Source organism: Cottoperca gobio, chromosome 2, assembly GCF_900634415.1.
Source record: "Cottoperca gobio chromosome 2, fCotGob3.1, whole genome shotgun sequence".
Lineage (NCBI taxonomy): Eukaryota > Metazoa > Chordata > Actinopteri > Perciformes > Bovichtidae > Cottoperca > Cottoperca gobio.
Window position 1 is genome coordinate 10,625,457 of NC_041356.1, and position 24,003 is coordinate 10,649,459.

Below are 24,003 nucleotides of genomic sequence, written 5' to 3' on the forward strand. Positions count from 1 at the left end.
TGAGCTTGATGTCTTGCGAAAGAGAACCTGCCGATTGCATTACTAACACGTAGACATTTCTACCACTTTAACGACTGATGCAGCCGTGTTTACGTGCTCATGCTTCTCGTGTCGAGTAGTTCTGTGTTTGGGTCTAAGGGGAGATACACCTCGCAGCAAAACTCTAAATGGTCCAGGTTTAGAGCGTCTCTAGAGGTTGCCGGGACCCTCCAGCTATTCCCCTGTGTACTTACCCCTGCAAAGATACCTATGCACCCTCCCGAAGAATGTAGTTTACAGCCTCTGAGGAGGGATTTTGATGCTGCAGTAACCAGCTCCCTCATGTGCAGTTTAAGACATACGGTAGATAACAAAATAGTTGGCACATCATGAACTGACTATTTTTAGCTTTTTGTTTTCCTCTGTCGACTGTTTTTCTCATAGGTCATTGGCAACGATGGGGCATTGAGTCATGTGACAATAAGCATAGAGTACAAAAGAAGCAGATGGCTGCACTTGAGTCTAATCACTGCCGAGTTGCCTAAAGGTGTGTTGGCCCTTGAAAGGCCAACAAGGCCCGATACGCTCTACTGATAAGACCCCGCAATAATAACGTTCTTCAATTCTAATACCTTCTGAAGTGCCACGACTTCAAGCACATGGAGTCACCCTAATCATTGCCGCATTCAAGATGGAACTGCTCCGGCTAATTGAAGCAGTGTTAACAGATAGCAGCTTTACATGCCACATTTCCCCTGAGTAACATATTCCAGACTACGCTAATCTATAAAGCAGACTGCCACTGGCTTTACAAGAGTAATAGTACCTCATGCAACGCCATTAATATGACGGGTTTCTGTAGACGCAACAGAAGTGAGTGGGAGTTACACAGGCATGCATTTGAGACGGGGAACTATTTACAGTGCAGCGTCTATTCACCAAAACAAGGTGAAGCAAATTATACCTGCTTTACCATAAATTAACATATGTTGTGCTCCTGTTGATGTTTTCTTCTCTGCAGAAGGAGATTTCCACGGAGAAGACGCCTGTTAGTGCGCAGCCGGCCTCTCTCGACTTCTCTTTGGAGTCCCTGAACAAGCTGAATCACAGCGGCTCCAGCAGCGGCAGCCTGTATCCGGACACGAGCTTAGGCAGCCGCAGGGGTGACTGCCAGGCCGATGCGGGGAAGAGCGGGGAGGACTGTTGCAAGGTGGACGAGCCCTCCTCCTCCAGCTTCTCAAGCAAGCCTGGGGGGGATCCAGTGGGCTCCCTGAGCGACTCGCTGTACGACAGCTTCTCCTCCTGCACCAGTCAGGGCTCCAACGAAGTGTAGTGGCAAAGAGTAAGAAGGCTGTCGCACTCGATCCAGATTATCTCTTGGACGGGTCAAGGCCACTTCTTCTTCCCTTTATTCTCTTCTGAGTCGATTTTCAGGTAGATATTTAGATCTGTTGAATCTAAAGAGCCTCTAAGAGTTAGTTTTTCCATTTGCAAGTAATTGGACTTGGTTTGTTCTGGATTTGGTCTCCCTTTTGGATCTGGTTTTGATTCAAATTCGACTTGCAACTCATTTTTTAGTGACTCAGACTGGACTAACACGGTCTTACCGCCCCGCCAACACAGGTGGAGCACTGTCCTCTCTACACACAACACAAAGCACTTAGTGGAGCTGGAGACACGAGGATGAAACCTCGACCCAAACACCAAACCAGAACTTTTGATAGTGTGACTCTGGGTGTGGTGGACTGGACAGCGATACAAAACGTTGTCTTATTGCAATTGTTTCTCCGCAATGCTGGGGAACTTCTTATCATTGCACTGTAACAAATACTGTACAAAGTGTGTAAGGTGGAAGATTATTCAAGCAGCAGGGCTTCTTCTCGGGGCAACGCTGATGGGCAACATTGGCGTACAGTTGCAACAACATTGTTGCTTTGATTGCATTCCTGTTTGGTAAATAGATTCAAACCTAAGGTGTCATTTTATTTTTTTTGCTGCTAAGTATGTTGCCCATTGAAGTTGCCCAGATATTGTAATGATAATATATCACAGCCTATAATAATGCAACTGGTTCATCTTTGTTCACTTCTTTTTTTGAAGCTATATTTTTAAAAGTCACAACAGGATTTATTTTGTTATTCATTTCTATTTTAAATATTTTTTAAAGGTAAAACCTGATGCCAGCAGTTATGTTGCCAATAACGGCAAACGGAACAGAAAATAGTGCGAAATGTTCATTTTCAATACTCAGTTTTAGCAGCAGGTTATCTAATGATGTCAACTAACGCAAAGCATATTCTGTTTCCACTTGGTACATCGGTACAACAAACAACCAACGCACCCAGTGTCATTGTTGGTAGCTCAGGGAACATACTGGACTAATGTAGATTGTAAGACATCAGGAAAATGTCGACAAATACAAATAACACTCAGTAATCTTTTTGCTTCTTTGAGTTCCTCACGCAAAACTCCAAACTCCCTAGTTTATAGTCACACGTAGCGTAGCATACATGAACTCTCCAAACCTCAGTTTTCCTTTCATAGTTGTATATTATGTTGTATAAAACAAATTGCTATAAGTTAATATCAGAATGGGCATTGCTGATTGATATATGCAAGTGTAGAAGAAGAAAAGATGTACATTGTTTGCCAATCATTCAACCAAGGTTTTAAGTCTACTGTTTGAACATGTATCTTTTTCTTATGGAATTCTGTAGGGGTTCTTGTTTAAAGCAAAATCTTTATTTTGATCAATAAGAGCTAATACTAAAATATTTTATCACTTTATTTTAAAGACATATTTGAACTTTTAGGTGAGTTATGCCAAATTTCTATCTGGAATTTGACCAGCTGGTGCTAATCAACAGAGCCGACTGTGTTTCAATTTTTTCTATGAAACTGTTAATATTGTATGAAGAGAGTCTGATGAGGACTTGTGTATTTTTCTAGATGTCCAGTATTTATACCCACATTTTGTACTGTCAGACTGTAGTGTGATTGTCATGCTTCACCTCTCTCCTTAAATGTCCCTGGTTCCTTTGTAAAGAGAATGGTTACCAGCAGTGTTACTTTGGTAATTATTATTAATGTTATTATTATTATTATTATTACTGTGTGCAATTCTGTCTGTTACACCGGACTTTAATGCTATATTTTATGTAACTATTTCCTAAATAAATATGAGAAACTATTTCCTATTTCAAACTGAGCTTGCACGGTGCGTGTGTGTGTGTGTGTGTGTGTGTGTGTGTTGGTGCACGTGCTTCACCAAGTGATTCATTCATTCTTTCAATGTGGAAATAAAGATTTGGAGAAAACACGAAATATTTCAGCCCAAGGGCATCGCATGTAATCACCGCCTCCCTCTCACAATCTGTCAGCACGAGCTGCAGCTCCGAGCCGGCGACACTTCGCTCCAACACTGCCCTCCGCCCGGCGCGGAGGGATTTATAACTATTAGTCCCTTGATGGATAATTATGTGCGTATAAATAAACGTAATTAGTTTACCCGCGCTCGGATGATTTCTTGTTCTGTCTGATTCAGTAATAGGCGCAATGTTTTATACTGTTCACAAAACAAATTCAAACAGCAATAAAATCAGATTAATTCAAATAATGTGAGGTTTATGATTTGTATGTATCTTTGATTTTAGAGGATGACCTAAAGGGGGAAATGAAAAAGCATCTACAAGTAATATAGTGTATGGTACAGTTTAGATGCGCACTAAAAAAGCACTCTAAAGAGAGTTATTAGCAGTGCCAAAGTCATTATAGGCTGCAAGTAAAATCCTTCTTAATTATTCTTTAAAAATGCTATACAATAAAACTGTAACAGAATGTTATATTGTCACCATATTTCTACTTAAAGTATTACAGTGAATCAAGTGTGAAAAAGCACCACAACACCAACGTCTTATAGGATTGGGGATACTTGCAAAGGTTGCGCACAGACGATACAGTCCTAATATACATTTGGAATAATCATATAATAGGATATTAAAGGGACTAATGTTAATATATGTTCATTCCTCTCCAACAATAACACAGCAATATCATTTAAATGTCATAACATTATAAAATGTCAAATATCTGTAAACTCACTGCGTGTAGAAAACCTATTGTCGCCTTCTCTCTGTCCACAGTGGCTGAAAACAAACTAACTGAGATATGGAAACGACAACTGCGAGGCTCCCGTCACGTGGTGCGCTTTATGATGTGTGCGCTCTGGTTGCTCTGGAGAAGAGACTCTCCACACTTTGCGGAGCTGTTGCTCTCACCTCAGCCAGCCGAGAAGATGAGCGGATCCGTGTCTGGGCTTCCTCTGCGGCGGTTCGTCCTCCATGCTTCAGTCTGAAGAAGTTCATTTGGGCTGATGTTTCCCCTCCGAGCGTCATTTCGGAGAGAATGCGTCTTCTCGTTTTTGCGACTTTATTTGGAGTCCTTCTCGACGCAGGTAAGTGCAAGTTGGAGAGACTGCGGACCCGTTTCAGTCGCTGTGTGACGGCACACAGTCAGGAGCGCATGTGTTCCGCTTGTATCCAACAGAAATAGCAAAGCATATGTTGTGATTCGTGCTAAAGAGATACTTCTTTGCGATCTACATTCGTGCGCAATAGAAAAACAAAATGACTAAAGCAAATACTGATTATTTACATGTAATGCATCCATACGTGATATTTCAAACTATTTAATCTCGTGATATAAATGCTTTTGTTTTAATGCCGTTACATTTAGAATACAGAACTATTGCCTTTTGGTAACTGATTTCCTCTGCGTATGTGAAGTATGTGCGTAAAATCGGACATGCAGATCTGCATACAATACAAATGACTAGCTGACTTTGTTTTTCCATGTTCTTTAAATGTACATGTAAGTAAGTATACAAAGTGGGCAGTAATTAACAATCATGTTGCGGGGTTGTATTTGTTGCTGGTTCTGCGCTCTGATGGAGCAGCGCTGTGCTGGACTCCTCTGCGCTGTTTTGGCACAAAGGGAAAAAGAAAGAAACTCAGATTTACGCCAATAACACCTTTAAACCTGTGATTATCAGTTACCCATGGGCTGTCTGTGTCTATGTCTCTGATAGACACGTTTTCTGTGAATGAGTGATTGTTTTCTTGCCAGCACAAGTGTTGGCAAAGATTGTGAGGACGCTGCCTTTTGTCCAATGTTGCTCTTTTTGGAGAAGCTGGCGCTCATGTGAGGAAAAAGGCTGCAGTTTCCACCGCTGCTCCTGCATCTGTATCTCTGTTTATTATAGTATGTTGTTGTTTTGTTGTGCCTGAAGAGATTATAGTTAATGAATTGTGATTAGAATATATTGGTTTTGCACAATGTGTAAATGATTAGTTTTCTTTCTCTGTTTTCTGGAAGAAACAAATGGATTAGGAGCAATCTTCTGCAAAAACTGATAAGTTGTATTCTGCCCTCCAGTGTGATAGATATCCCCACCCCCAAAAAGAAGTTCCTTGTTTTTACAATCTCCTCCCAAATGATGGATGGAGCTTTCAGCCATTTGCTTGCTTTAAAGTAATTAGGCTGGGTTGTGATGTTATATGTGGACCTTTATCAGATGCGTTTGATGGCGCTGTCGGAGTTGAGATTAATGTTTGCTGCCATTTCAATAATTACACTACTAATATATATGTCAGTGGGGATGGAGAGCCTGTGTGAGATATTAGGGAAAGAAAGGGCAGGTGTGTCTGCTGGACTTGAAGGCTTTGATTGAACGCCTCTTAGAAATACTAATTGAACCTGGCAGGTGTATACAAACAATCCACTGTGCCAATTAACACCCATTGATGTATTTACTTGCAAGAAAGAACTTTTCATTTCCTGGCGTCTGTTCAAATCATTCAGAGGTTCAATAAAAAGCATAGACTTCACCGTTACCTACGATGCAATGAGCTGAACATATGTCCTGCTTATTGCACAGCACGCACATCGTCTGTCTATAGACATGACGCATGCTCTCCGTGTTCGGTCCCACAGCTAAAGCAGAAACTCAGATTAATGATGAGACTTCAGGCAATAAGAAAAGCCCACCCAGCCAGCTTTAAAAGCATCAGACGAAATGTGCGAACGCTCGGAGGAAGGCCGTGTGTTATCTTTACGAGGAGACGCAGTAGCAGTCAGAAACTCACATCTTTACTACCTCAGGGGGGGCGGGGGGGATCCACATGGCCAATCTCCACCCTGGCAGAACGCATCACATCTCTCTTCCTGATTGTAAATGCAGCTTTATCACCTATAAAAGTCCACGGGTTAAAAGAGACGTTTAAAGAGCCACTCTGTGATTTGCTGATTCTTTCTTTCTTTACAGCTTTTTTCTCACCTCAGTGTGTGAATCCATAACCTCACACACACATCCATAACCTCTCTGTTGACTCTCTTAAGAAATATAAACACCTGAGATTCCATTTTACCCAAAGATTTGCTTCTTTGCTTTGTAAAGCAACACAACGCCCGACACTGCCCTTCTGCTCGCGGGCGTAATGCCACAACACCGTGCAGAAGACAGAGAAGATGACTTTGCACTCTCATGGAGAGCTATCAGTCTTGTTTGGGGGGGGGTGCAACACCATCAAAGCTAAATCTATAAAAGCCTCTGCTGCTTGACTCCAAGAAAACATAAAGAGGAAACAGAACGTGCGGAGTGAGAACATTGTGGGTGAATGTCTGTGTTGCACTCTGCACACAGGAAAGGACAAAAGTGATGTCATGAGAGGACAACATGGAGAGAGCAGGACATAGGTGACATTGAACTAATGCAGAGGAAAGCAAGTGTCAAGGTCTCCACTGTAAAGACAAGTTTATCTTTCAACATTAGGCTTTTTAATGTAACAACCAAGACTTCGCCCTGATGTCTTCTTGCATTGAGTCGGATGAGAAGATCGATACCACTCTCATTAGCTTAGGTTAGCACAAAGACGTGGAACAGGGAGAAACAGCTGATGGTAACACAATGCACCGTCCAGCACATGGCAGCAGTTTCCTCCTGTTTCCAGCCTTTGTGCTAAACTAAGCTAAGCTAACGGCTGCTAGCTGTGTCTTCATGTTTACCACACAGAAGGGATCTTCTCATCTAAATCTCTGCAAGACAGCAAATAAACCAGGCTTTCCTTTAGTCAAAGTGTCACTGTACCTAAGATGTACTAGCATCAACCTGTCTGCTTCAACTTTGCACATTGTTCCTGCTGCATGGTGTAGGAGATGCTCTTCAGATCCAGTGCTACCAGTGTGAGGAGATGAAGCAGAATGACTGCTCCACGCCAGAGTACATCGTCAACTGCACCGTCAATGTTCAGGACATGTGCCAGAAGGAGGTGCTGGTCAAACCCGATGGTAAGCGACAGTTTCCTGTAAATCTGGACGCTTGCTGCCGACGTGGATTTAGATATGTGACCGTTACTGTGTAACTGTGCTACAGAAAGCGTTGCCTTGCAGACAAAGCATGACATGTTTAGGCGATGTATGTCCTCTGTCGTTTTCTATGTGTGTGTTGTTGTCACTATCTCACTTTATTCGACTCATTCGTCAAAGTTGAGAGCTTTTCCTTCAGCTGCCACAACATTAGATTAGTTTTGCATCGTGTGATACAGAAAATGAAATGCTTCAGCCTCGAGCGCCGACTAAACCGGTTTGGGAATTTGAAAGGTGGTGTCCTGTTTTAGCCTTTCTCAAAGCAGAAACACAAGCGTAAAAGTATATAAAACGCTGTCTTTATCGGCTCTACGCTGCCGTGTCCAAGGTAAATGTACGTTCATGCAATTTAAGCATTTATCTCAAATTCTGAAGCAGAAAGCTTGAGGTCAAGGACCCCCAAGGTGACTGCTGCATGTGGTGTGAAGCATCAGACAGGTGCCTTCATACTATTTTGTTAGAAGTTTGCAGGTTTAATTGCTTTAACAGTGGCTTTGTGTGATGTCATTGAGTACGGCCTTTAACCTGCAACGCTATAGATGTTAATTATAGGCTTAGTAGCTGATGTCTCCTGTAGAAACATATTTATGACAAACACTGAGGCCTATAAAGTTCTCATGCTCTCTTCCCAGATCAAATACATTCTGCCGACAGAGATCGAATCTTTCTGCATTTGATTTAATCAAAGCTTTTCCTTGTCCAGTGTCGGGAAAATGTAATTTGCAGAAAACACAAGATAAATAATACAATAAAAATGCCGCATAAATGATAAAAGACCTGCTATAAAAACATAAGAAACACTGCCAATAAATATAAGATGGAGAAACATCAGTGGCTCTGGAGGGCAATACAAAGTTACAGCAGAATATGAGTTCTTCCTCTTCATTTAAGCTTATAAATGTTTGTAACATATACTGACAAACATCCCTGAATAAGAGCAGACAGGATGTCAATAGCTGCAGCCCTGTAGTGCAATAAAATGCTGCCGCATTGCAAAACACAAGGCTCTTATATGTTATATCTTCAATCTAATTACAGCACGGGGAGATGAATCACTATTTTCTGTTTTGCAACATCTCAAAGCTTGATGGCCGGCCAATAACTGCTTTCTCTGTCTGGACACACTTAAACTTTTTGCAGGAATTCATTATCGGAAGTCCTGCGCCTCCTCTGGGGCTTGCCTCATCGCCTCCTCTGGCTACCAGCAGTTCTGCACCGGCAGGCTGAACTCAGTGTGCATCTCCTGCTGCAACACCCCGCTCTGCAACGGGCCCAGGAGGAAGCGCCCCGTCCCTTCGGCGGCGATGTCCAACCGGGTTGTTCTCCTCTTCCTGACCTTCGCCCTGCCGCTGCTCACGCTCCTCCCTGTGACGTAGACTGAGGACACCATCGCGTCTCTGCTGTACAGTTTGTTTCCTTCAGTCTGAAACCAGATTAGGGTACACAGAAGTCAGAGAGCAGAATCTGTCCGTGTCATCCTGCAAGGTTAGAGATGTCTGCAGCGGGAGAGGAAGTCAAATTAAACGAGCTTGTCCTTGCAGCTTCAGCTGAACACTTTTTTCTGTAATTAACCTTCTAAAGTGACCTATAGACACAATAATAGCTTCAGTCAAGGCCACAATTAAAAGTAAAGTTTGACATTTTTGGAAGTATGCATAATTGCTCTCTGGTGGAGCGTGGTGAGAAGATCGATACTGTTTAGTGTGTCTGTTACATGTCAGGCTACAGTCTGTCACTGGTTAGCTTAGCCATTGACACTTTATGTTGTTGTTTAATGCGATTATGTGCCCGGCTATTTCTCGGCTGCACAACCAGTGAAGACTCCAGGAAGTAAAGCAGCAAATTATGATGTTATTAAACAACAAAAGAGATATAATATGTCATGTGTTGAGGTGTTGTTAACGTGTGCACATTTTCACTGTCACAGATTCACCTTGGAGCTGCGATCACTGCCGCCAGACCCTGAAGGAGCAGATTTGGACACCACACTGGCTTTGTATCGTCTCAGCGTCGAGAGAAACTGTTAATCTGATCGATGCGACGCCGTAACCACTGAGGATGACACTTGAAACCCGGAGAGGTGGAATCACCAGATAAGGACCATCCGGTCTGCATCTCTCAAATTTATTTGCTTTTTGTGAAGTGGAGCGTTTCTGCTCCGAGGTTATGTTCACGCTACACGTGGACGTCGTTGTCTTTTAGCTTTTATTTTGTGGGCTTCTGTTGGTCGATGGTTTGAAGCAGCGCCGTACGTTTGCTTTCTTGTCAATGCTGCTGTTGCTGTAGAATCTAAAGGGTTCCTGAGGTCTCTCGCAGCACATTAATTATCATATATATATGCATATTTTCCACTGCCGTACAGTATTGATTGACATTTTACTACTTGGAATATGAGAGATGCTGAAATGGATTTGGAAAACCTATTTGTGTTATTGCTTATTAATCCTCGCTCATAAGATTTAAAAGTGGATACTGTCGGATAAGACGCTGAGATGTATTAATATTCCATATATTCCTTTGTGAAATGAGGCTATTTGAGCTACAATGAGATATAAAAAGTATATTACATAGACACAGAATGAGAACAAGCTATAAGCACAAATACATTCTCCTTTTCCTTTCTATTAGAATTTAAAATAGTTCAATATATCCCCAAATCGTAGCTTGCATGTTGCCAATGCTGTCGACCAAATACTGTATTCACTAATCAACACCAATGAAAATAAATCTGGCTCTCTGTATGAATTAGGCATTTTGTCCAAATCAGTTTATATTTCCATCCAAATGATTTATTTATCTATTTATTTCATGACTCCTGTTTATGTATTAGTTTTAATCCGTACAGTATTCTATTTATATGTAGTGAATGTGCTGTAAACAGTTCTCTAACTGTATTTTAATGCCACACGCGACTTTATTAATGGTTAAGTACGTTGGCAAGTACGTTGACGCTTCTGGACACGGAAAGATAAATGTCCATGGCACTTGATTGATCTTCTGTGAAGAGTGTATTCTGCTGATATGTGATGTAAATAAATGTTGCAGTGAAGCCGACCTGTCGAGTGGCTCCGCGGCTCGTACGTCGTCGGTCCAGCTGTGAAGTCGTAGCTTCATGTTCCAGTAAAGCAAAATGTAATTTAGTCCTGATGAAGCAGTTGTTGGTTTTCAGGGGAACGTTGCATTCTCATGAATTATTCAATTAAGCTTTAAAAACCATGTAACTTTCTTTGCTTTCCTGTCAACAAATAGAACATGTTGCTGACTTGTTGGGAAAAGACTCTCCAGATTATGCTACCAATTAATTAGAAGAACTTAATTGGACGTATCCCAATGAGTCTCCATTTTCCCTAAACAGCAATTAGTATTAAATGAGGTCCTTTCAAGCTACGTTGAAGTTGCTTTTTTATTAAAGTCTATTTATTGTTAACAGCTTTCCCTTCATGATGAAACCAATAAAAAGCCACATGTCCATCAGGTGCAAACTGTTCAACACACGAAGCAGAATATTTCATTTTGCAAAAAGGAAGAAGCTGAAACATTTTCTCTGCAACAACCTCCGCGTGCTGTGCAGCCTTTCCAACCCTACGGCTCCACATTAGAATTCACCTCAGCCTCCATATCATGCATAAACTTTAGGGAGCTTGGGGGGGAGGCGATGACTTTATCTGACTCTGGGAAATGAAACCCAACGCTGCTGGTGATGTTCCCTGGGAGGTTGTTTGGGCCTAAAAGTTCTCCCCGTGTCTTTAACCTTCACACAGCCACGCTAAGGACGGCGTGGATCCAGTTTGTTTTATTAAATTAGCTCCATCTCAGTATGCTACCATCACTCATCACCCATCTATTGATTGTTTGTGCATTGTGCAACCTCTGTGTGTTTCTAAATGAGCATGCACATACTGCTTTTAATGCATTATTGAGTAGAAAGGAACAAATTCCACATTTCTTATTCTTGAGTCTACCTGTGTGCATTTTCAATTATTAAAAAATATACACTGCCAGCCTGCAATGGAACAGACGATTCAGGTTGTGTCAGAATGAGCAGTGAATGCAGATTGCACATAATCCACTCTGTACTACACCTGTTTCACAATGCCTGTTTTTGTCTTGTGGCAGATTCCGCAAAAATCCAGCTAATTCAGCAAAATCAGATATGAGAAACGGGCGATGATGGACTTGTAAGCGCCATAATAATGTTTCCAAGTAACCATTTTCAATTATCTCCACGACAATTGTGCATTGTTGGAGGCACAATAGAGCAGCTCCCACTGGACGCGTCCTGCAGTCCAGAGTAACATTTACAATAACTCTGCAGAACGATGAGAAATATATTTCAAACACAGCTACGTTCAGCTCAAAATGAACAAATCAGATGACTTTAGTGTTTTGATATGATGGAGTTAAACCTCACTTGTGCTTAAACTTTAAGGTCTATTCGCAGCAAAAGCCTCCTGCAGTGTGAGGGTGCTCCTGTGTGACAGAGCATCATTAAGCCTGAACACAGAGGAGGAGGAGGTGGAAGGAGTCAGGACTGACGAAGGTGAAGTGCAGACTGCAGATCTCTCAGGATTAAGAAGCAGCAAAAACGGGAGATTATTAAAAATAATAAGGCCCACCTCTGCCTTGCTGTAATGACGTGCGTGCAGCCACAGTCACATTAGGGCTCTGGCAGTGGAAATACTTCAGTTGATGAGGGACCTCAACTCATCTACTTTGTTTACTGTGTAGGCCAAGTGTATTGGATATGATCCGTTCTGCTGTGGGTGGGGATGTTTTTCAGGGCAGTTCGCAGGACTAACAGTGGACAAGATCAAAAACCTCCAGAGAGTCAATTACCCTCACAGCTATATATAGATACTGTACATCATACAACAACTAGTCCATTTAATCCCATTTATTTGCATTAAATATTATTCATGAATCAAATGTATTAACCGCATCAATAGGTCTATTTTTATTATACCTTAAATACAAATTCATTCCCGTAAGTAGCCAATAAAGAAAAGTAAACACAATTAAATACCTCCCCCCCCCAAAGTTACAGCGGTGCAAAGGGGAAATTAATCTGCGGCTGTGGGAAAGTTAACAAGCACGAGTGTTAAATACATTGCACCTCTGCAAGAAGCAGAGAAATAAAAGAGAACTGGCTGGAAGAATGGTTGTAAAATCCCCTTGTTACTCCCATTGTTCGATTACAGGAGGAGGGTTTATTAGATGTGTTGGTGGACCGTTGCTTGAAACATTTTGTATGTTGTTACAATAAGTGACGGGCTCAGTGCTCTCTGTTGTTTCTTTCAAACGAGAGCACTGGTGCCCTCTAGTATTCAAAACAGTGACGCACAGGGATGTTAAGCACTTGCAGAAACTGGCAGCTGATTTTTCAGTTTTACACTCTCCCTGTTATCTCTCGGTGTTATAGTTCACTTGTTTTTATTCCTCCCACTATTCAAATTCATGAAGATAAAAGCGTTATAAATAAAGTGTATTCTTATGTGACTGGATAATTGCCTGATAAGACATTTACAATCATTATAATGTAAAAGGAAAGTCCTTCTTTTGGCAAATATTTTGCTCTGATGATGCTGAACCAAGTACTTCCACCCACAGTTCTTGATCGAGGGTTTCTATGGCCTGGCTCCACAGCTAAAGGCTTTTCCAGAAGAGTCAGTGGTTAAGAGACTCTTGTGTGAGTGATGAGTCTGCCTGAGGACAAAGGGCCAATGTTCTCAAGCCCTGGGATTGGTCTTAATGTGGTATGGTGCTCTGAAGCCAGAATAAAGCCCTAAAGCATCCTTCTGCTCTTATATCGTCTTTATCAGTGGCCCTCCATGCAGTCATAGAGGGTGAAGACCATTTAGTTTGGCCCTTGATGGCACCTAAATCACTGATATCATCTGGGGGAGTCAGCAGGGCTGGATGAGGTTGGTTTCAATTTTTTGTTCAATGGAGAACCACTGTAAAACCACAGACAATATACGTACAGGCCTGCTTGCAACATTGTTTTTAACATTGTAAACGTAAAAGAATATTTTATTTGTATTTTATATGTGTACAAAAATTAATGTGTGTCATGCAATAGAAGTCCGAGTATGTAGCCCTATATAATATGCATATTTAGTATTTTAATAATTATGTGACATTTCTTTAATCTGATTCTTTTATGCTTTATACTTCCCCCCTATACACTCTGCATTAACTACACATTATAAATTAACCTTTTAGTTTTTGAGTATTCCTGCAACTCAAGAATTGTATTAAAAAAGTTTTAAGTTTTATGAAACTATGATCAATTGTATTATCTTATTTTAACATCTAATAAAAACAAACAAACATTTAAATTCAAACTTAGTTGCAATACCAGTCCCCGGCCACCAGGGGTCAGTATGGCGCATTTTAAGCTGCTGACTCTGCACTAGAAGAAAATTCACCAAACCAGGAAGCGTTCCTGAATCGTCCGTGACTGCTATTCATTCAGGCTGCTGCGATTTTAATCAGTTACTGTTAACATATCCGTTCATATCGGGCGCCTGATATATTTACTTGTAGATAGATTAAAGGAGAGCAAGCATGGCTGGTCGGCTACCGGCGTGTGTTGTTGACTGCGGCACGGGGTAAGTGACAACAATAGGATGCTAGCTAGCGTTAGCCTGGTTTTCATTGACCACATAAGCGACTGTCAAACTTCCAGCTAACGCCCCGTCTAGCTGAGTAGCCCTGAAGATGCTAACGTTACTTAACCACATCTGTTTACTTATGTATTCTTATATTGTATGTGAAGCTAAGGTTAATGTAGCAAATTAGCAAACCAAAGTGCCCTTCTGGTTAATTTTGTGTGCTTTAATTCTCAATGCAGCTTGATCGTTGCAGTTAGCTGCTGCTAGCTACCGAAGCTAATGTTACTTCCTGGACAATTATCATAGCAGAAATCATTTATCCAGATTATTTTGGTTGTCAATTTGTCTATAGTTTACAGCAAACACTTTAACCATAGGAAGCAACTGTTCCTAAACCTTTATCCTCGTTGTGTTCCCTTTGTAGGTACACAAAGCTTGGTTATGCAGGAAATACAGAACCACAGTTCATCATACCTTCATGTAAGTAGATGAGAAAATGCACATTTCTTCATCATTGTATTGTTATTTTAACTTCATCTTCTCACAGATCCAGTTGAACTATACTAATGTGTAATTAAAATAATTATAGCCTAATTTATATGAATGTGTATCAATGAAATCATACCAAGAGGTTGTTTTTTGATATTGTTAACAATAGTTTTTATTTATATTTATGTAACTATTACATTTGCACAGTTTCAGTGTAATTAATGCACGATTAATCCTGCAAAAAAGTGCTGAGCTGAGCAGGAAATCACTGCTCTTAAAAAAGGAACCAACATATTTGTGACCTTCTCTTCAATAGAAATAATGCCAGTGTCTTTAAAAGTATATCCCTGGAGAATAACATCAGTGGAGATTCTCTTTAACTATACCCCACAGTCTATTAAATATCTGTTTTTAATTACAAACCGTCCCCATGTGTATGAACATCTCCAGGTATCGCAATCAAAGAATCAGCCAAGGTCGGAGACCAGGCCCAGCGCAGGATGATGAAAGGTGTTGATGACCTGGACTTCTTCATCGGGGATGAAGCCATTGACAAACCATCATATGCAACAAAGGTAGACGGGACATTCGAACTGAGCCAGAGGGGGATGTTCTTTCTTTTTTTGTCTGATTTAGACTCTGAAATGTTCCTTCTTCATTTCCAGTGGCCCATCCGTCACGGGATAGTGGAGGACTGGGACCTGATGGAGAGATTTATGGAGCAGATCATCTTCAAGTATCTGCGGGCAGAACCTGAAGACCATTACTTTCTTTTGGTAAGACCAGAGCTTTATAATTCTAGTTTACTCTGTGGCATAATCTAAATTAAATCTCGTCCCTTAGTTGCATTTGTCGACCTTTTCTAGATTACAAAATGAATAGTTTTCGTAAAAGTCCTTCTGTATTGACGTGAGTTGTGTGTGTGTGTGTGTGTGTGTGTGTCTCCAGACAGAGCCTCCCCTGAACACACCGGAGAACAGAGAGTACACCGCAGAGATCATGTTCGAGTCGTTCAATGTCCCCGGTCTCTACATTGCTGTTCAGGTAAGCACCAGCAGCCAGCACCTGAAATGACCAACCTGTATTTATATCCTCTTAAATCAGCCGGCCGTACGCAGCTCGAGAAGCCATTTTTGGGCTCGTTTGAAAGCTTGAGACAAGAATTAGATTTGACTCTCAGAATGTGACTCAGAGCTTCGGTGGGGAAATGCCAGTTTTCACTTCTTCTTTTCAAGTTTCAGTCTGTTTTTAAAGCTCCCACTTGACAATGTCGTCATTCAGTATTTCTAATAGTTGTTGCCACTTTGTTAACTGAGGCAGTTTTTAGTGACATGATTTGTGCCTCAGGCTGTCCTGGCGCTGGCTGCCTCCTGGACATCCAGACAGGTGGGAGAACGGACGCTGACGGGGACTGTGATCGACAGCGGAGACGGAGTCACACACGTCATCCCAGTGGTGAGTGTCGCCTTTTTTCCGTGATTCTCTTTTAGCTCCTTCTTCGTTCTCGACCCTAAACTCGTGCATGCGTGTCTTCCAGGCTGAAGGCTACGTCATCGGGAGCTGCATCAAGCACATCCCCATCGCTGGTCGAGGACATCACGTACTTCACCCAACAGCTGCTGAGGGAACGAGAGGTGGGGATACCGCCGGAACAGTCCCTGGAGACCGCTAAAGCTGTTAAGGTCGGTGTTCATTTTACATTTCATAGCACAATAAACATTTTCAGAAACATTAAAAGCTTTCCCCAAGTGCTAATATTTGATGTTTTACAGTAAAGTCATAAAACTTGAGGAGCTTCTTATTTTGCCAAATGATACTACGGTGTATTTTCCCACTAAGCCTTTCCCTAATGCAGCTCTGTATAAAGATGTTGACTCCACACATCCTCACATGTCACACAGAAGTTGTTTTGCAGTCAATTTAAGGACGTTATGTTCTTGCATTTTTAGTCATGCTCGTTGTTGTACTGAAAATGGAAGCGATCAACAGACACGACTGGTTGTGCTTTGCTGTCCTTGTCATGCATTTCTCAGCCCGGCCACTAGAGGGCAGCGCGGCGTTGAGTTCCCACAACATGGCTTTAGTATCCTCTGAAAGTTGTACTGCATTGTTTTGGTTTCTTTAGGAGCGGTATAGCTACGTCTGCCCTGACCTTGTTAAGGAGTTCAGCAAGTACGACACAGACGGCTCCAAGTGGATCAAACAGTACACGGGCATCAACTCCATCTCAAAGAAGGAGTTCACCATCGATGTTGGCTACGAGCGCTTCCTGGGGCCTGAGATCTTCTTCCACCCGGAGGTACAACACGTTGTTTTTAGAGATGTACTGCTGACGATGAAAAGCAGAATTTCAGGGTCAAATTGTTTTTGTCTCTTCCAGTTTGCCAACCCAGACTTCACCCAGCCGATCTCTGAGGTGGTGGACGAAGTCATCCAGAACTGCCCCATCGATGTCAGACGCCCGCTGTACAAGGTGCAGAAACGCACGCCGCTACAGCCGCGACAACCGTCGGTCTGTGCGTCTGCCTTTATTAACGTCCTCACCTCTTTGTGTCGCAGAACATTGTGCTCTCCGGAGGCTCCACCATGTTCAGGGACTTCGGCAGACGCATGCAGAGGGACCTCAAGAGGACCGTGGACGCTCGACTGAAAATGAGCGAAGAGCTGAGCGGCGGCAAGTTGAAGGTGAGAACCAGGATGAAGATAAGACCTTTTGAAATGCAGCACAAATAATGCAAAATGTTTCCCTTTCTCTTCAGAACGTTCCCAGGAAGTGATGTTCTGTGCTTCGTTACTGACCAGGTTATCCTTTTTGTTTTGTTTGCAGCCCAAGCCCATCGACGTGCAAGTCATCACTCATCACATGCAGAGGTACGCCGTCTGGTTCGGAGGATCAATGCTGGCGTCCACTGTGAGTATAATACAGTATTTGTTGCTCCTCTAACATAATCATCAACAAATATTAGAAGATAGAAACTGTTCCTATAAATAAATAGCAACGGTTTTGCCCCAGACGTTTGTACGTGGTTTGTTTTGACCATGAAGCGGTGCTAACGGCGTCGTTTCTGTCCGCAGCCTGAGTTTTACCAAGTGTGCCACACCAAGAAAGACTACGAGGAGATCGGGCCGAGCATCTGCCGCCACAACCCCGTATTCGGAGTCATGTCCTAGAGGAGCGCCGAGGAAAAGCGAGGAAGCGCCGCAAGACTTCACGTCGCTGTGGAAGTCCCACGAGCCTTTGCACGGATGCTCCGACAGACCCGTTCATTCGGAGCAAGCGACAGTGGACCAAACAAACTGCCAAAATAGCGGCGAGATCCTCACAAATTAGAGGCAAGAGGCGACTCGGCCCAAAGGATCCTCAAATAAAAAGTTTACTGCAAGTAGGTTAATAATAGGTGATAAATCTTTAATTTCTGCGTGCCTCGTATATGTACTTATAATATCCTCACAGGGTTGTAATATGTAATTAATCAACATGAGTCCTGTATAAATGCACTTCTCTGTGTATATGGGTTGGGTTCTTGCTATTTGTTATATACTCTAAAAAAGAAAAGGCTTTGTTTGAAGAAGCGGGCCGTGCTTAGCTTAGTTCATGTTCCACAAATATGGAATAAAACACCGTTTTGATCATTTATTCATCAAATGGGTGCAAACATACAAAAAAACAAACCATGACCATTCCTGCTCTTTACTTTTCTTTTTTTTTTTTTTATAAATGTCCTTCAGCACCTGGAAGAAATATTTATTTGAATTGAGATTATTAAATCAAGTTAGGCATTTCAAAAACATCGTATTAATCTGTTCAAGTAACTTCCCCCCCCCCCAGGTTTCACTGAAGTCTTCTCTTCTCCCGCGGCGTTGTGACACATCGTCACCGCTTCCCTTTTTTTAATTTTATTTGTAATAATCATCTCTCAACCAACTTGTCTCGATGTATTAATATATGAACATGCAGTTTGAATGACTGTTGTTGGACCATCACTGTTGCCTAGATCTCAGTTCTACTGGAGAGCCTTGTACTGTTACCAAATCTGGATTTCAATGCTGGCATTCCAATAAATGCCAAGGAGATATTTCTACAGTTGTGATCTCTGTTTCTTAAAGCTTGAAGGGTTCTCTGCCTCTCTGTCTCTGTTCTCAACATAACACAGCTATATGTGTGTGAGAGTAAACCCCCCCCCCCCCCCCCTGTAACTGTATCCATTCAAACTGACGCAAGAGTTTATTTCCACCGGACTGTTTGATGCACCTGATTGGTCAGTAAGTCGGGGGAAGCGGTGTGCAGACGCCTGGGTTGTCTCTTAAGTAATGGACACATGGATCTAGCAGCCGTTTAGTGAGTTTATTCTATTTATTTGAGAATGAAATGATGTAGAAAGAGAGACAGATGACTGAAGAAGAAGAAGGGAGGTGAGACTGAGACATGTCTCCTGCTGAGAGGCTGAAGGTGCTCCTCTTCTTGGCTTTCTTCTTTGGAGCAGTGGGGGTTCTGTTCTCTCTGCTCTCCTGTGGGACGGAGTACTGGCTGCTGGCTGCCGAGTCCTGCAGCCGGACAGAAGACGGAGGAAGAGGCCTGAGAGAGGGGCAGAGCGGCACCAAGGTATTCCAACTGAGCACTTCAAGCTCATTCGTAAAGATCAGAACATTTAAAGCCTTCGTGGCTGGTTAGACGTCAGGTTGAACCTGAGCCTGAGCTTTGATGGAAGTATTATTCTACCAATAAGAATGATAAAGCTGTGTACACGCCCACACCGCCCTGAGCGGAGGGCTAAGGTAGCTGTTGACCCTTGTGTTATGTTGAAAAACAATTAGGTTAATTAGGTTTAGGGTCATATTGACCCTTACTGTGTAGATCCACTCAAAGATCTCAGAGTATTCTCCTCACATCCTCAATGCTCTCCACACGATGGGCAGAATGTGACTGTGTGCTTCCTGCAGATGTGATTCTTGCATTTCACACAAGAGGTTCTTGTCTTACTGAATGGAACAAGGCGCTCGTCTACAGTAACACGGGGACCAGGATTGTGCAACAGAGGAAGAACTTGGACCCATTTATCCCAAACGTCTCTGATCGCAGCCGGTTTGTCTCTTTCACGTCGACCAGCTCTGGTGTCACGGTTGTGAAATCGGATCACCCGAGACATCAGGTGAAATGACTCCAGAGACTTTGTGGCTCCAAAGATTGGCCTTCCCTTCTCTTCATCCCACAGACTGGCAGTTGCTTCTCCCCTTGACTTGCACACTCAGGATTACAATGTACGCATGCAAGTCAATCTGATCCAGTGGCCTCCATGTTTCTGACATACACGCCTCCCCTCTGAGTTGGTCATGTCCAGTACGATCCTCTCTATTGGTGGGATATGAAGAGCTGAAATGCTGATTGAATATCATCAACTCGTGTGGAAGCAGATGTTGGAGGGCCTGGAGTCCTCTTGATGACATTGGAAGATGACAGTCTGGCTGTGGTGTGGAGATGTTACCATCTTTAGATGCACATGTCACTTCTGTGGAGGATTGCTGCATTCCTTGGTGTTCATCTGATGGAGAGACTACGGCAGGATCGTCCTCTGAATCATCTTCATCGTGGGAATATTCATAATCCGGATCGTCAATAGTATTGTCCTCCCAATCCTCCATTTGTCCCCTGAAGAGTCTTATTCCCTGAATGCAAACGGTCAGTAATGAATCCCCCGCTGTCTTCACTGTACACCATCAATCAAATCTATTTACAGAAAGCTGAAGGCGACGCAGTCTGCTGTTGTCGTTCTGCAGCAGACTGCGGACACTCTGACACCTGTTGAGTCTGGCTTTTATTCGCTGGGACATCTAAATGCTGTTATTTACTAATCTTCATATTTCTTTAGAAAAGAAATGCTCGACCCTGAATCATTTTGTTTTCTGATTCTTCAGGCTATAGACGGCGTGAGGATCTTCCACGAGGGTCTGTTTTGGCGGTGCTCGTTCATGACCCCCTCTAATGAACGCTCTATATGGGACTTTTGGATCTGTAAGAACCTCACATTTATATAATGCAATTACGCTTCCAAGTTTGGCAAACAACAGCATCATAACTGCCCCCTTCCCTTCAGCCAATCAGCCACCATCAAAGGTCTGCCATGCCGCCTTCCTCTTTCCGTTTCCTGTTCATGAGCCAGTGCACGGTTTCCCCGCAGAACCGTATGAACACCACTCTGCCATTGGTTGGTGTTATTTTGTCCTATTTTATTTTGACATAATTGCATAATCTCACATATTTAAAAGGCCTCATTTCCCTCGTTTCAGTTTTTCGGACCTTCTGGAGCATCTTCCTCGTCGCAGGCTTGGCAGCTGTCGTCATTGGCGGATTTGTTGCCATCTGTGCCGGCCCACTGACCAATCACAGACTCCATAAAGTGGGTGGGGCTCTTCTTCTCTGTGGAGGTGAGGACAAATCAATGTGGAAGCGAGAAAAGGGTTTGCCAGGGTGCTCCTTCTAAATGAATGTGTAGTCGTGTGATACTCGTTTCGGCCACCAGGGGGCACCACTACTCCATGCTCTAAAAAGGACTGAAAGCCTTCATGTTGTCTTCCAGGTGAGTTTTAAGAAAAGACATGACTTTAATGTTATATAACTTGCAAACACACCATATATGTAACTTGTGTTTACAGTGTATGGAGAGATTAAACACATTTAGAGCATGGGGTCGTGGTGCACGCGGACAGACATCATACACACACATTTCTTGATTCATTTACTCAAATGTAAGTTGTGTAAAGGTGTGTGTATTATGTTATATATGCATAATAGAGAGGATAGTGTCTCCTGCTTGCCCTGCACCTATTAAACACTGAAACTGACTGAAAGGGCGACTTCGGATCTGGATCTGATTTACTCATGTAGGTCATGAAGAGGCAGTTTTATAACTTGGAGTAACTTTAGGAAAAAGTATGTGATCATAATTTATTTCAAGGGTAGCTATGAAGATTATTTCAGTTGGTTAATTAAAGGAACTACATGTGTGTGTGTGTGTGTGTGTGTGTGTGTGTGTGTGTGTGTGGGGATTGTGCAGCGGCAGAGCTGCCACATACAGACTTGCGCTTGCGGGCAGGGCGGGTTTTTTCCAAGAAGCGCAGTGGGATTCATACCGAACCTGCTTTGACCCGAAGGTGTTGAAGTACTTGGAATATTTCCCTGAATTAAGTCAAAGTTTGGCGAGGGGGAAAGCAAAAGTTTTTTCAGTAAAACACAAAAGTAATCACCCATTTTTATTTTCCCAACCTTGATAGTTAAAAGTCTTCTCATTGTGTTTACAGTGCTTGGACCTTCAAGGCTTCCGTACATATTAAGACAGGAGCTTATTAATGTCATCATATAAACAGGAAGGACCGCATTTGACATTTAATTGTTTGTATCCTCCGAGAGGAGACCCCGTCACAAACTGTGCATGATTAGATATTAAAATCTAAAATGACATTTAGTGCCATAATTATTTCTACTTGTATAAGTGGTCAAGTGTCATGAATGGCATCTGGAACCTGTTACTTCCCCTCGAACCAAAGGTCTATTCTAAAGACACGACGACAAACATGTAATATGTAATAAATGAAATGAAATGTCGTGATGCGAGCAGTGGAGGGTCTCCTCCGTTCTGGGTGCAGCTGGTGGTCAACTCGCTGCATCTACTTGCTCTTTATGTGTCTTGGATTGAGAAAATCAATAGGCTAGAAGAAGAAATATGACCTGAAGAATTTGTGGTCACATGTGGTACGGCTAAAGAAACATTACAATAATACATGCCACGTAGTAATAATGGAAATGAGGAGTCCAACTGTTGCCTGAAGCGTCTCTGCAGCAGCTTTGAGCCAAGAGTTCAGATTCTCATCATACTTTCCTAACCCAAAATATTTCTATATTTAAATATTTCTTTTTTTTTTAACCATTTATCATCCAGTTTTCCACGTCCATCTCGTCTTCTTTTATCCTTTTCCGCTCATGTTGCTCGTACGCAACTCTTCACTGAAGCTATGTTATTACACTGCTGGAAATATTCAAACTCAATAACAAATAATTCAATAATAAAGACCTCTTTTATTGTAGAGCGGCACGATTCACTCTTTCCCCGAAGTTCACATATCTGGAATCTTTGAATCTTCACTAGAATTTTAAATAAAGTTATTTTGGATTGAAGAGTTTTTTTCTGAAAGTAATTATTTATTACTAAAAATAATTAATAATTTGACAAAAACTCTGTGTAGTAATGGGGTGTGTATGCATTTTTTTAAATCCAGAAAAGTGATTAAATTACTAATTGTATGAGGAAAATGCAATTAAAAATAAAAAAGGGTTAGGGTTAGGGTTAGGGTTAGGGTTAGACAGAAAAATATGAATCTTTAAAACAATATAAATCTACTTAAACATTAAAAAGTGTGTGTGTGTGTGTGTGTGTGTGTGTGTGTGTGTGTGTGTGTGTGTGTGTGTGTGTGTGTGTTGCCTTCAGTGCCCTTGTTGGAGCTGTTGGCTGAGTCTTCTCTTCTCCCCTGAGGATTTCAGTTTTGGGAGAAGGTGGGAAGATTTCCCAGAGTTTAAACTCTATCGCTCACTGAAGACTTTCAACGAGGAGACCAAAGTTGACAGTAATATCTTTGGAAAGCTGTCCTCAAAACATCGCTCACACCCACAATCAATATCCTCCGTCTCAGTAGATGCAGGCATCTGCTGTGTCACGGCTGCCAAACCAGTAGAACGAGCGTCTCGGTCCATAAATCAAACGTCAAGTTTGCCTCCAATTATTCTCCATGTACGGGATATTGCAAAAATAAGCCCAGACAGGTTACGTCATTGTCCAGGTGTGAGTTTTAAAACATTTACATCATCTGCAAAGATGAAGGTGAAGATGCCGTCCAGAGACTAACAAAGAAGCGGCAGCTGTGTGTGTCTGAACGGCCTGAAGAGCGTCCTGCTGTGTGTTCTGTCGGTGTCTCTCTGTCCCACAGAGTCGGGACAAAGCAGCAGCAAATGACAATAACAAAGCATGACGAAGTGATATGTAATACAAAATGACAAACCATTTATTTAGAGCTGAATTCTGAAGTAGAAAACTTGAATGGTAGCCATAACATTCCCAACCTTTGTGTCCGTGCCTGTCAGGCCTGTGTCAGCTGGCAGTGCTGGGGATGTATCTGACGTGGGTCCAGGTCCTGGACACTCTGGAGCAGTTCGCCCTCCATCAGAGAGCCTCCGCTTGCCCCTCCTTCCACCTCAGCATCCAGCACGGTCCTTCATTCCTCCTCGCTCCAGTCGCTGTCTCCTTCTGCCTGCTGGCCGGCCTGCTCTTCATCCTGGTGGGCCGGATCATCCAGGGGACACGGGGCGTTAAAGGAAACAGGATTCCTGAACCTGCAGCATCTGTGGTTCCCTCCCTGACTATGGAGGATGCAGTGTGATCAAGTGCTGTGATTGGAAGTGCATGCATCGCACAAATAAGTGGAACAACAGCTGTAAAAACCATATACCTTT

The 24,003-nt window shown here is 42.5% G+C and overlaps 4 protein-coding genes across 4 annotated transcripts in view; all 4 read left to right on the top strand.

Annotated features, from left to right (window-relative positions):
• LOC115018501 (nck-associated protein 5-like) overlaps positions 1-3,187 on the top strand; it is a 92,882-nt gene extending 89,695 nt beyond the window's left edge. The window contains 1 exon segment of the mRNA XM_029447486.1: positions 1,001-3,187. Within this exon segment, the coding sequence (XP_029303346.1) occupies positions 1,001-1,312 (312 nt within the window). The 3' untranslated portion in view covers positions 1,313-3,187.
• Positions 3,188-4,201: 1,014 nt separating this feature from the next.
• On the top strand, positions 4,202-12,902 carry LOC115018878 (ly6/PLAUR domain-containing protein 1-like). Its single transcript, XM_029448128.1, has 4 exons — positions 4,202-4,432; positions 7,189-7,323; positions 8,542-8,803; positions 9,329-12,902. Exons 1-3 carry the CDS (start codon positions 4,384-4,386, stop codon positions 8,775-8,777), a joined length of 420 nt encoding a protein of 139 aa, XP_029303988.1. The 5' UTR covers positions 4,202-4,383; the 3' UTR covers positions 8,778-8,803; positions 9,329-12,902.
• Positions 12,903-13,810: 908 nt separating this feature from the next.
• LOC115018739 (actin-related protein 3-like) lies at positions 13,811-18,588 on the top strand. Its single transcript, XM_029447935.1, is given in 13 exon segments — positions 13,811-14,012; positions 14,440-14,495; positions 14,955-15,079; positions 15,170-15,280; positions 15,453-15,548; positions 15,852-15,959; positions 16,042-16,095; positions 16,097-16,186; positions 16,630-16,803; positions 16,885-16,977; positions 17,064-17,189; positions 17,332-17,415; positions 17,580-18,588. Coding segments are annotated over 13 exon segments (1,257 nt in total). The 5' UTR covers positions 13,811-13,968; the 3' UTR covers positions 17,676-18,588.
• A 149-nt stretch (positions 18,589-18,737) lies between these two features.
• Positions 18,738-23,992, top strand: LOC115018795 (transmembrane protein 182-like). Its single transcript, XM_029448014.1, has 5 exons — positions 18,738-19,107; positions 20,418-20,514; positions 20,597-20,707; positions 20,790-20,927; positions 23,635-23,992. Exons 1-5 carry the CDS (start codon positions 18,931-18,933, stop codon positions 23,928-23,930), a joined length of 819 nt encoding a protein of 272 aa, XP_029303874.1. The 5' UTR covers positions 18,738-18,930; the 3' UTR covers positions 23,931-23,992.
• Positions 23,993-24,003: the final 11 nt, after the last annotated feature.

Bases quoted from the DNA above. Each gene is read 5' to 3' on its own strand.
- LOC115018878 (XM_029448128.1), top strand. From the start codon at position 4,384: ATGCGTCTTCTCGTTTTTGCGACTTTATTTGGAGTCCTTCTCGACGCA. The intron at 4,433-7,188 runs GTAAGTGCAAGT...TGCATGGTGTAG, and splicing joins TGGAGTCCTTCTCGACGCAG to GAGATGCTCTTCAGATCCAG. The intron at 7,324-8,541 runs GTAAGCGACAGT...AACTTTTTGCAG, and splicing joins GGTGCTGGTCAAACCCGATG to GAATTCATTATCGGAAGTCC.
- LOC115018795 (XM_029448014.1), top strand. From the start codon at position 18,931: ATGTCTCCTGCTGAGAGGCTGAAGGTGCTCCTCTTCTTGGCTTTCTTC. The intron at 19,108-20,417 runs GTATTCCAACTG...CTGATTCTTCAG, and splicing joins AGGGGCAGAGCGGCACCAAG to GCTATAGACGGCGTGAGGAT. The intron at 20,708-20,789 runs GTTGGTGTTATT...CCCTCGTTTCAG, and splicing joins TGAACACCACTCTGCCATTG to TTTTTCGGACCTTCTGGAGC.